Source organism: Ranitomeya variabilis, chromosome 5, assembly GCF_051348905.1.
Source record: "Ranitomeya variabilis isolate aRanVar5 chromosome 5, aRanVar5.hap1, whole genome shotgun sequence".
Classification (NCBI taxonomy): domain Eukaryota; kingdom Metazoa; phylum Chordata; class Amphibia; order Anura; family Dendrobatidae; genus Ranitomeya; species Ranitomeya variabilis.
The window spans coordinates 192659286-192671109 of record NC_135236.1 but is presented as its reverse complement, the minus strand read 5'-3'; the positions used below and the strand labels follow the sequence as shown (position 1 = coordinate 192671109).

Sequence of the window (11824 nt, the reverse complement as noted above, 5' to 3'; positions counted from 1 at the left end):
TTGATCTGGGTTCCATTGAATATTGCATTTTTTTGGCATTCTAAGTTTACTAGTTGTATTTTTAAATACAATAAATCTCTTTTTGAGATGGCGCACTTACTTATTAGAAAATTACATAACTATCATTCCCTCCCCAAGGGATTTCACATTCCTTGTGGTTTCACAGGCAACAAATTGGTCTTTAAATGGCGTGTGGCATTTGGGGAATATTGAGAATGCATATTTTATTTTCACTATATTTTGACATTGAGAATATACTGTATGTGACAAACCTTTATGAACTATGGAACATTATTCCTTGATTTTATTTCATTGGCCAGAGGCGTTACCTACATGACTTCAGAAGTCTAGTTATAAAAGGCAATCGGTAAATAGGTAAAACACAATGAGTCTCGGTAAGAAAACATATTAAAGTACTGTAACTTTTAATCATTTTGTCCTACCAGTAATGAATGATCTGCAGATCAGATTCAGTATCTATATTTTATTCAATATATTAAAGTAAAGGTATTTTTGCTAATCATCTCCAGTCTAGTAGATCGTTTGGAGCAACAATGTTACAATGTTTGCAGAAGACGTTATTTTGTGTCACATAACTGCTTGTACATCATTTCTTTTTCAACAGTCATTCTACAGTTATGTATAATAAGGCAACAGTTACATAATTTAAATTTAATACATAAAGATATGTTTTTAATTGACAAGGGAAGAAGAGATATTTTTCAAGCTTTTGGGCAAGTTACTGATACTGAATGTGGTGACACCATGCCTAACAAGGAGACAAGGTTGATACAAAAATGCATAAAAGACACTTTTAAAACCTGCCTAAATTGTGGGTACATTTCTACCTGTTCTGTTACATTTATGCATTTAATGATCAGAGTTATTTTTAGAATGTAAATTGCCTTTATGTTAAAGATTGCCTTAGAACATGTTATGTTCCAATAAATCTTGCACTTTCAACTCTCAACTCAGACCTGTTTGGTTGGTTTCTGATAATTTCTCGCTAACAGACAATGGCTTAGAAAGTCCTTTGGCAGTTCCCACATGGCAAAGAGGGACATTCCTGAAATGCTATTTCTGAAATTTAAGCTGAATTTGCTTAAAGTGCAGAGCAGCAAGGTCCCACTTTAGACTGGTCTGAGCTGGAGTCCCAGACCTTAAAGAGAGGCTAAAGTTTAGACTTTTGAAATCAGTCCAAGCAATTGAAGATTTGGAGTCATGAATGAGGTATGCTGCTCATTTATTGTATTTGTTGCTTTATTGTAGGATGCCCTTTGTTACTGCGTGGGCGCTCCTCCTTCCTGGTACTACAAGGTTTTGAATAGAGAGTTTATTTAGTAGGGGTTTATTGTGCAAAGTGAATGAGATACTTTGTGACTATTCAATCAAGCATATGTAGATATATACAAGACACAGAAGCAGCAATTGTATAACAAATTGTAGAACAAGTAGTTTTCCCAGTTACTTAACTTTCACAGCTTCTACCTTATCAGTTTTTACTTTCAGGTTAAGCAAATATTATTACCTTTACAGTGAGTCCTGTATTATAGCGTGTGTATTAGGTGGGAAGGTGAGGGTCTATCTGTTAAAGACTGCTATATACTATCATATCATATATACTACCATATGTACATAAATGTCTATGTATGTGCAGGAATGAAAAAATAAGAATAGAGACCAAGGTTGCCAACCATCTAGTAAGTCATGGACAGTCCATAAAAATAAGGCTTTTTTTTTTTTTTTTAAAGCTAGAGAAACTTGTACAGATTTTTAGAACTATTTATCACCCTTTTCCAGTTCACAGTGAATGCAGCTTATATCTTCATATAGGAGATATCATCTGTAGATACGTATCACTTATAATCTTAATGGTTTGTTATGGTCATCAAATGTGTCTGTAAAAAAAAGTTGTCTAGGACTTCTCTGAGAAGCTGTCCAGAAAAAAATGAAAAATAAAGTTGACAACGCTGATAAGGACCAAATTGTAACAGTTTATATTGGAGAGTCAAAATACCGTGCTACCTAAATATTAACCTACAGAACCCATTTAAGCGTAAAGTATACAAATTATGACAAATTATAAGCACTAGTCTACGGGAGAATTGTTAATAATTTAGGGTTTTCTTCTGATTGCTGTATTTGTAGTGTAAAAGAAATTGTTACCTAAGATAAGGAAAATAAGGAGAATTGGCTTCTACCTTGTTGTGTTTTACTATCATCTGCATTAACATTGTAGGGAAATATGCTGAAATTGATACATTTATGTTTTTCTTTTCAGTCTTGCTATGTAAGACTATATTTTAATTATTAAATCTCTAAGGGCCACCTTTGGGCCATTTTATCACTGCCTTACAGGTACGGAATATTCAATATATGCTCCACCTGCACCTGTAATGTTGTCATCTGCTTATAATTTGTATACACTTTATAAGACACTTTAATGGAGTTTTTTTTACTCTACCCACTCTAGTGGAGATTGTACTGCTGAGGAGGACTATCCTAAATTAAAAATAAATTGGCACTGTTTGGCATCAGGGTTTAGGCATCAAACTCTTTGTGCTGTCAGAGAGAAGATGGATTTATAATTTAGTCTTGCTTGTATGGTTAGATAATGACCCCAAACACCCAGACCAAAGAAAATCAAATACAGCTTTGGGTTATGGTTTAGTTTTTCCTTTAAGCTCAAAGCATAAAGAAGAAACTTTAAATTTTCTACTACTTTTATCAGGAAGAATGTAAGGGCATAGTAGGAGATGCTGAGATACCTTTCCATCTGGTGCCTTTATATTTTCTTGTACAATTAAGGACCTGTTGGACTGGCAAAGTGGCAATACTTGTTTTATTTTCTGATTTGCCAACCAATCAGCTGCACGAGTTAGACTTTTTAGCTGCCGCAGAGAAACTGCCATTCAGGACAAGATTGCGAGAGTAGGAGCTGTGAATAATCATCAATAACTCTGGATCACAAAGAGATCACCCTATAGCATGAATATATGCCTCAATGGGATATATGCAAAATAATATCTTTTTTTATACAGCCTTTGATAAAAATTATCTTTTGTTTCAAATATCTCATATATATAGGAGATAGGTAAGACATTTATAGAAACCAATTTCCAGAACATTTTGATTGCAACAACTATGCACCAAATGCATTTGTATAATTTATACCCTGGCTGCTGCATTTACTCACATCCACCATCCTTGCACAGACTCCTTACACTCCATCTTTATTAGTCCTTCAGTCCTCTCCTCTCCTATGCACAGCACTCACGCCCTTTTCACAATGCTAAATTGCACATATCCATTCAGTCCCACCATCCAACACAAGAGACGCTCTCACAAATCACTTAACCATCTGCTCACTCTTTCTATCCTCCTTCTCATAGGGGCAGGAGATATCTTTCCCAACTGTGGCCCTTCATGTTATAGTAAGTCGAACCCCTCACTTACTACACTGAGAAACCCCTCAAATCTCATTAATATTCCCTGCATGCCTTCTGTTTCTTTTAACTGTGCCCTCTGGAATTCTCGCTTTGCGTGTAATAAACTCTCGTACATGCATAACTTCTTATTTTATGATTCTCTTAACATTCTGGCTCTTACTGAAACCTGGATCCAGCAGTCAGACACCATCACAGCTGCTGCTGCTCTCATATGGTGGACTATATTTCTGTCATACCCCAAGATCAGACAACAGACCAGGTGGAGGCATTGGTCTGCTCCTATCAACCAAATGTACCTTTCAAGTTATCCCTCAAGTACCCTCACTTACCTTCCCTTCTTTTGAGGTACACGCTGTCAGACTTTACATCCCCTTCTCCCTTCGAGTGGTGGTTGTGTATCGTCCTCCTGGCCCCTCCTGTCAGTTCCTTGATCACTTTGCCACCTGGCTTCCACATTTTCTATGCTGTGACATTCCCACCCTTATCATGGGAAACTTTAACATCCCCATTGCTTTTCCCCTCTCCCCATCTGCCACTCACCTTTTATCTCTAACCTCCTCCTTTGGCTTTTCACAGCTTACTAACTCTCCTATGCATGAAGATGGAAATTTCCTGGACCTAGTCTTCTTCTGTCTCTGTTCAGTGCATGATTTTACCAACTCCCCTCTCCCATTCTCCGACCACATGCTGCTCTCATTCTCTGTTAAGAACTGTCACCATGCTCGGAACTCCCCCAGTTTCCACACTTAGAGAAATATACATGCCATTAACACCCAGAAACTTATGAAGACTTTGCAGTCATCATTGGCCCCAATCTCATCCCTTTCATGACCTGATTCTGCACTGAAACATTATAATGAAACACTGCAAAATTCCTTCCGTGGATGAAGCTGCACCTTCTACACGCAGAACAACTCAGCCCAGATGGCGACAACCATGGCACACACTGCAAACATGTTTCCTACAGCGCTGCTCCAGGTGTGTGGAGAAAATCCAATCTGGCCGAAGATTTCATCCATTATAAGTTTATGCTTAAAACATCCAACTCTGCCCTTCACCTCTCCAAACAAACATACTTCAACACTCTTGTCACCTCACTATCCAACAATCCTAAGCATCTTTTTGACACTTTTCATTCCCTCCTCAAACCAAGAGTGCAGGCCCCAACCACGTATCTCAGAGCTGTGATCTGGTCAATTAGTTCAAAGAAAAAATTTACCATATCTGACAGGAAATTTTCCCCCAATCCCCTTATACCATGCACTGTCCTCCCTCCTCCCCTGCATCTATCTCATCCTCTGTCTTTGAATGAGTCACGGAAGAAGTGATCAGGCTCCTTGCTTCTTCTCGCCTTACTACTTGCACCAATGACCCTAATCCCTCACATCTCCTACAGTCTATTTTCCCAGCTGTCACCACTCATCTAACAAAAATATTCAACCTCTCTCTCTTCCGGTATCTTTCCCTCATTTAAACACGCCAGCATACATCCATTACTTAAAAAACATCCCTAGACCAAAACTGTGCTGCTCACCATGTCTCTAATCTTCCCTTCATCTCTAACCTCCTGGAACACTTGGTCCATTCCTGTCTAATTTGCTATCTCTCAGATCATATTCTTCTTGACCCTCTACAGTCCGGTTTCCACTCTTTACACTCTACTGAAAGTGCCCTCAGTAAGGTCTGTGTCAGGACTCTGAACATTTTTTACCTTTTGTGCATTACTGCCCTTTTCCAAGATGGCATCTTTGGTCTCATGTGCACGGTGTCTTCCTGCTATAAAACTCCACCCCAGCCTTCAGTCTGTGCTAGAGTATTCTGCCTTGCATCCAGCTCCTGACCTCTGATTACTCCCTGGCTATACACCTGCTGCTGTGAACCTGTGTGGTGATCCTGCTACTCTGCTCTGAGTGCCTGCTGCATACACAAGTTTCCAGTAATCCTCCTTCATCTGCTGTTCGTGTTTGCTTCCATCTGCATTTGCTGGACATGTAAGCTGTTTCTGCTTTGCAATAACCTGAGACTATTAACCAGGCCTCCCTGCTTGAGCTAAGATATGATGTGAACTGCCTAATAAGCATATCTATCTGTGCCTGGACTAAGACAAGGATTTATTCGTGTCAAGTATCCTCAAGAATAACTGTGCTTCATAGACTTTCTGCTTGATTGCATTTTCCTCTGAAGTTTCCTATAGACTGCTAAGCTGCGTTTATTATTTGCACCAAGTGTTGTGGACTTGAGTTTCTCTCTGCACCTGTTTGAATCACCGTGTGATAATATAGACTTTACCACTTATAAAACTGTGTCCTGTAGTTGTCTTGTTCCACGCAAAGAGTCTCCTGAGTTATCCCCTATAATTATTACAGTCTGTAATGATCTGTTAACAGTTAAATCTAATTTTCACTACTGCATGCTGATTCTCCTGGATCTCTCTGCAGCATCTGACACTATGGATCGCCATCTCCTTCTTACTATGCTCTGCTCCATCAGTGTCCTTGGCTTCAAGGACACCGTTCTCTCCTGGTTCTCCTCCTACCTCTCTGACCATTCCTTCACTGTATCTTTTACTGGCTCCTGCTCCTCTCCTTTTCCCCTTACTGTTGAGGTTCCTCAAGGATCAGGCCTAGTCCCCCTCCTCTTCTCCTTGTATACTGCCCCTATTGGACAATCAGTAGATTTAGTTTTCAGTGCCATCTCTATGCTGATGACACCCAATTATACACCTCTACTCCTGACATCATGCCTGCATTATTACAAAACAACAGTGATTGTCTTACCACCGTCTCTAACATCATCTCCTCCCTCTATTTGAAACTGAACCTATCAAAAACTAAACTTGTATTTCCTCCCTCCACTAGCCTACCTATGCCTGACATTGCCATTCCTGTGTGTGGTTCTACAATTACTCCCCAGCAGCAGGCCCACTGTCTTGGAGTCATACTTGATTCAGATCTTTCATTCATCTCCACGTCCGATCACTGGCTCGCTCTTGTCATCTACACTTCAAAAATATTTCTAGAACTCGACCTTTTCTTACTTTCAACTCTGCAAAAACTCTTACTGTAGCTCTTATTCTTTCTCGTCTGGACTATTGTAACTGTCTACTAATCGGTCTCCCTCTCTCCAATCTGTCTTGAATTCTGCAGCCAGGATCATATTCCTCACCAACTGTTACACCGATGCCTCTACCCTCTGCCAGTCATTGCACTGGTTAACCATCCACTCCAGATTTCAGTATGAACTCATCAGTCTCACCCACAAAGAGCTCCACAGTTCAGCACCACCCTACATCTCCTTCATTGTCTAAGTCTACCACCTTTCCCATGCCCTCCATTCTGCTAATGACCTAAGATTAACATCCTCAATAATCCGAACCTCCCACTCCCGTCTCCAAGACTTCTCGCGAGTTTCGCCAATTCTTTGGAATGCACTACCCAGGACAATTTGATTAATCCCCCCATTAATATGGGCAGCACAGTGGCTCAGTGGTTAGCACTGCAGCCTTGCAACGCTGGAGTTCTGGGTTCAAATCCCACCCAGGACAACATCTGCAAGGAGTTTATATGTTTTCCCCGTGTTTGCGTGGGTTTCCTCTGGGTAATCCGGTTTCCTCCCACATTCCAAAGACATACTGATAGGGAATTTAGATGACAACATCTGCAAGGAGTTTATATGTTTTCCCCGTGTTTGCGTGGGTTTCCTCTGGGTAATCCGGTTTCCTCCCACATTCCAAAGACATACTGATAGGGAATTTAGATTGTGAGCCCCATTGGGGACAGCAATGATAATGTCTGTAAAGCGCTGCAAAATATATTAGCGCCATGTAGAAATAAAGATTATTTATTATTAATCCCCAATAGCCACAGTTTTAAGCGTGCCCTAAAACCCATTTCTTTATACTGGCCTATCGCCTCAACATATTTATCTAACTATCCCTGTGTTGCCCATTTAAAATATTTTTCAAAACCAGGACCATCGTATCATCTGTCCTCACACCCTTTATGCATTTAATATCCCTCTCTGTCTGTACTCTTGCACATACTGGTTGGTTACCGGTTTGTGCAGCAGTACGTAAACACCCTATTTATTACATTGATAGCTGGATCGTACAATGAAAGCAATTGTTACCATCAACTTTTCATGTCTCCCCTATTTCCCCATAGTATGTGAGCTTGCGAGCAGGGCCCTCACTCCTCTTGGTATCCGTTGTTTATGTGATTATTGTTATTCTGTAATGTCTTTTATCGACTGTGCTAAAATGTAAAGTGCTGCGGAATATGTTGGTGCTATAGAAATAAAATGATTATTATTATTATCATAGCTCATCATTTTTGCTTGTGAGATGGTGCGCCATCATGCTGGGAAAAAATATTGTTTAGAACTAAATACTTCCTAAATTGGTTTGTTAGGAGAAGTTGCCTTTGGAGGATGTTTAGATTCATTCTTTATTCATGTCTAATGTGTTCTTAGCAAAATAGTGAGTGATCCCATTCCTTTGCATGAAATGAAATCTCACACATAAATGGTCTCAGGATGGTTTACTGTTGACATGACTCAGGGTAACAATCACCTGTTCTTTCCGGCAATCATTCTTCCAGATGTCCCAAATAGTTTAAAGGGGGCTTCATCAAAGACAATATCTTTACCTCAGTTCTCTGCAGTCCAATCTGTGTAATTCCTGCAGAATATAAGTCTGTCTTTGATGATTTTCCAGAAGAGAAGTGGCTTCTTGGCTGCCCTTCTTGACAACTGGGAGGTCTTCAAAAGCTTTTGTCTCAACTATGCGTGCAGATACAATGATAACTACCTGCTGATATTTCAGATTGAGCTCTACATTGGTGTTAGACTGCTCCTATAGCTAAATGCTCTTTAGGAGACAGATCTGCTATTTGCTGAACTTTCTTGGGCACACTGAAGCCTTCTTCACAGCTATTCAACCTATGTTTTTGATGATCATTTAGGGGCAATCTAGTGTTACATTTACACTGAAGGATTAATGTAAACGAGCAGTTTTAAGAATGCTTGTTTCATGATAATTTATCAGTGAACACAGGCTGCTGATTACCTGATGAATGAGCAAAACACTCATTCATCAATTGAAAAGATCTTTTGTGCAGCGCAAGAGATCATTGTTCCCAGTAGTCCATCATCCTTTGTAAGCAAGACTCTCTCTGCCAAGTACAGTGGCAGCCAAAGTGCATTGAACAATCTACTACAGATCGTTCAATGCATATACTATGGTCTGCCTATGTAAACAAGCTCATAAATGACAGTTGATTGGTAAATGTTTTGGCCATTTCTCCAAAGTCTCCTAGGAGACACTTTTCAACAGGACAGGGCGCATGTTGTTCGTGCTTCTGTGAGCATCCTGTGTAGCTTAAACATGCTACCATAGCCTGCAGCATTTCAGGTTTTGTCTTACATCAAGCACACCGGTGACATCATTGATCAGCAATTGCAAAGCTGCTACCAGTGGATTTGATGATTTGTGTGCCATGTTCATTGAGTGTGGCAGAACATTCCTCAGACAGCCATTCATAACCTCATTGATAGCATCAAAGATATGCACTTGAGTTTATGCGTGTGACACGCTTACTCAGTACTCAATAAATTAAGATGTTTTGAATATTTTGTTTCCATTTTGTATAATTTGTAAATTTTTAAACAAATCTAGTAATCCTGTGGTTTTCATAACGCAACGACTTTTCCTTCTTGGTGTTACAACTTCAATGTTAAGTGTAATAACTATATATGTTTCCCATTCCCATGAGTGCGCCAGAATTTCTTACGTTTTATGAATACAGATAAAATATTAAGCAATTCAAGTGCATATGGCACATGCATAAAATCCAGATGCTGATGATAGGTGCACTGACATGCATAATAGATTGGGACATGAGAAGATGGCTGCTGGTCTCCAATATGGCCGACACGCATGCGCAGACATGATTCAGTTTTCTTCTGTTTTCTCTTGTATTTTTACATTGCTGGTCTACAATTTTGATGGACACACATGTACAGACACGCTAGATCCCTTCCCTTTTTCCTTCAGTGCTGGTTTACTTTGATCATGCAGTTTGCAATTAATGGACGCAGGCATTTTAGTACTGGGTAAGATGATTTTCTGACTGTGTATCATACAAATGAATTTGGGGAACCTTTGATAATTGTAATGTCAGACTGATTTTGGACCTTGGGCTCTTGACCACAAACCATGCAACCCTGGGCATTAGTATAGACATAGGAATAGTATAATGACTGTGATGGCACGTTTTGCTTACAGCAGCAGGCATTGTAATGTAACTCTCTGAGCTCAGCCAGCAAGTCCTCATCTTACCATTACTGTTTGTTACTGTGAATAGAGCTATACTTTGTACTAAACGCCCCCACTTTTTGTGGTGTCCTTTACAGCACATGTTTTTTTCTGTCTTTTTGTATGTTCATTATTGGGTTAATAAAGATTTTTGTACATATATTTAAAAAAACTCCATCTGTCCTCCTTTTTGAGATGTTCTTGGAGTAATATGTAATCAATTGCGTCACTTTTGGCGCACTATCTAAATATGAGTCTGGGTTTTGTTGTATTGATCTTCATTTTTGTATGTATGTATATTGTGACAAATTCACTGGTAAAGTGCTGGAGGGAAGATATGTTTCACTGAGGCTGGTAGCTTCAGTGATTTAAACCCCAGAAGTTTCCTCGAGCACAGTGTGTGTTAAGAGGGGTTAAATGGCCATTTTAAGGGATGCGCTTTTGTGGGTGGCAGGTTCTCCACCTTATCACCACCCCAGGGTGTGGTCTGGGGCTTAAATATTCTGCCTCCATAGTCATTCGGTGTTTTTTAGGGCTCAAGAGAGGAACTCCAGCGTTTCATGTCCTGGGAAGGAAAAACTGAACCAATTAGTGGTTATTATCCAGGGCGGGAGGGTTCCCACAGATACAGAGACTGCATACTATTTTGTTTTGTCTTTACTGTTTTTCCCAAATGGCTGAGTTTATGTTCACTTTGCGTTGGTTTATGCCACATGTCTAATAATATATATACAGCATATATATGTATATATATATATATATATATATATATATATATATATATATATATATATATATATATATACACAGTATATAGTGGTATGTAAAAGCTTGGGCACCCTGGGTCAAAACTACTGTTATTGTGAAGAGTTAAGCAAGATGAAGATGAAATGATAGAGTTAAAGTTCAACATTTACATTTCCTTTGTATTTTATTAAAAAAAATTTTTTTTCATCTTTTACATTTTAAAAATTGAAAATGGGAAAGGGCAAAAAAATTGGGCACCCTTGGAGATTTGTGTGCTCAGATAACTTTGACCAAAGATTCAGACCTTAATTAGCTTGTTAGGGTTATGACATGTTCACTATCATCATTAGCAAAGACCAGGTGATGCAAATTTCCAAGCTTTATGAAACCCAGCCTTCTCTAACCTTGTGCCAAAAACAGCAGCAATGGGTTTTTCTAATCAGCTGCCTTGTTGCAGTCTGAAAATGAAAATGGGGGAGGCCCACAAAGGAGGAGAAGGCTATAAGAAGATAGCAAAGAGTTTTCAAGTTGCCCTTTCCTCAGTTAGAAATGTAATTAAGAATTGGCAGTTAACAGTAAGGTCAAGATAAAGTCTGGAAGATCAAGCAAAATTTCAGTGAGATCTGCAAGTATGATTACTAGAGAAGCAAATCAGAACCCCTGCAAAAGACCTTTAGGAGAGATTTAGCAGACACTGAAGTTGTGGTACATTGTTCTACTGTTCAGAGACTCCAGCACCAATATGACAATATTTTATATAATAGATATGACTAGAATGGATATAAAAATATCCTGTAGATATAAATAGCACTATGGTTAAAGTGCAGTGGTAATTATAATTAAATAAAGGTGCAATTATTAGACTCATTAATCAACCCAGTCATTATATTTTAAAGCCAGAGTCAAGGGTCCAGGGGAAGTATCCTTAATTGAAGGAGAACATACCACCTAGTCACATAGGTATCTGCAAAAGGTCTTATTCCTGTTGGGACTCACCAACTATTTGCAGTCAATAACAGCACTATGCAAACCATTAATCAGCCTTAAAAAAAAACAAGATTAGATTTTGCCAAAAAACATCTAAAGAAGCCAGCCCAGTTCTGGAGAACTATTCTTAGGACAGATGAAACTAAGATCAACCTGTACCAGAATGATGGGAAGAAGAAAGTATGGAGGAGGCATGGAACGGCTCATGATCCAAAGCACACCACATCCTCTGTTAAACATGGTGGAGGCCGTGTGATGGCCTAAGCATGCATGACTTTCAATGGCACTGGGTCACTAGTGTTTAACCCTTTCACCCCGAAGCCTATTT

The 11824-nt window shown here is 39.2% G+C and overlaps 1 protein-coding gene across 1 annotated transcript in view; it reads left to right on the top strand.

The window, feature by feature from the left end:
- The first annotated feature begins 1034 nt into the window (after positions 1 to 1034).
- LOC143775487 (transient receptor potential cation channel subfamily M member 7-like) overlaps positions 1035 to 11824 on the top strand; it is a 31902-nt gene continuing 21112 nt past the window's right edge. The window contains exon 1 of the mRNA XM_077263676.1: positions 1035 to 1230. Coding sequence (XP_077119791.1) covers positions 1222 to 1230 — 9 coding nt within the window. The 5' untranslated portion in view covers positions 1035 to 1221. The remainder of the gene's footprint in view (positions 1231 to 11824) is intronic.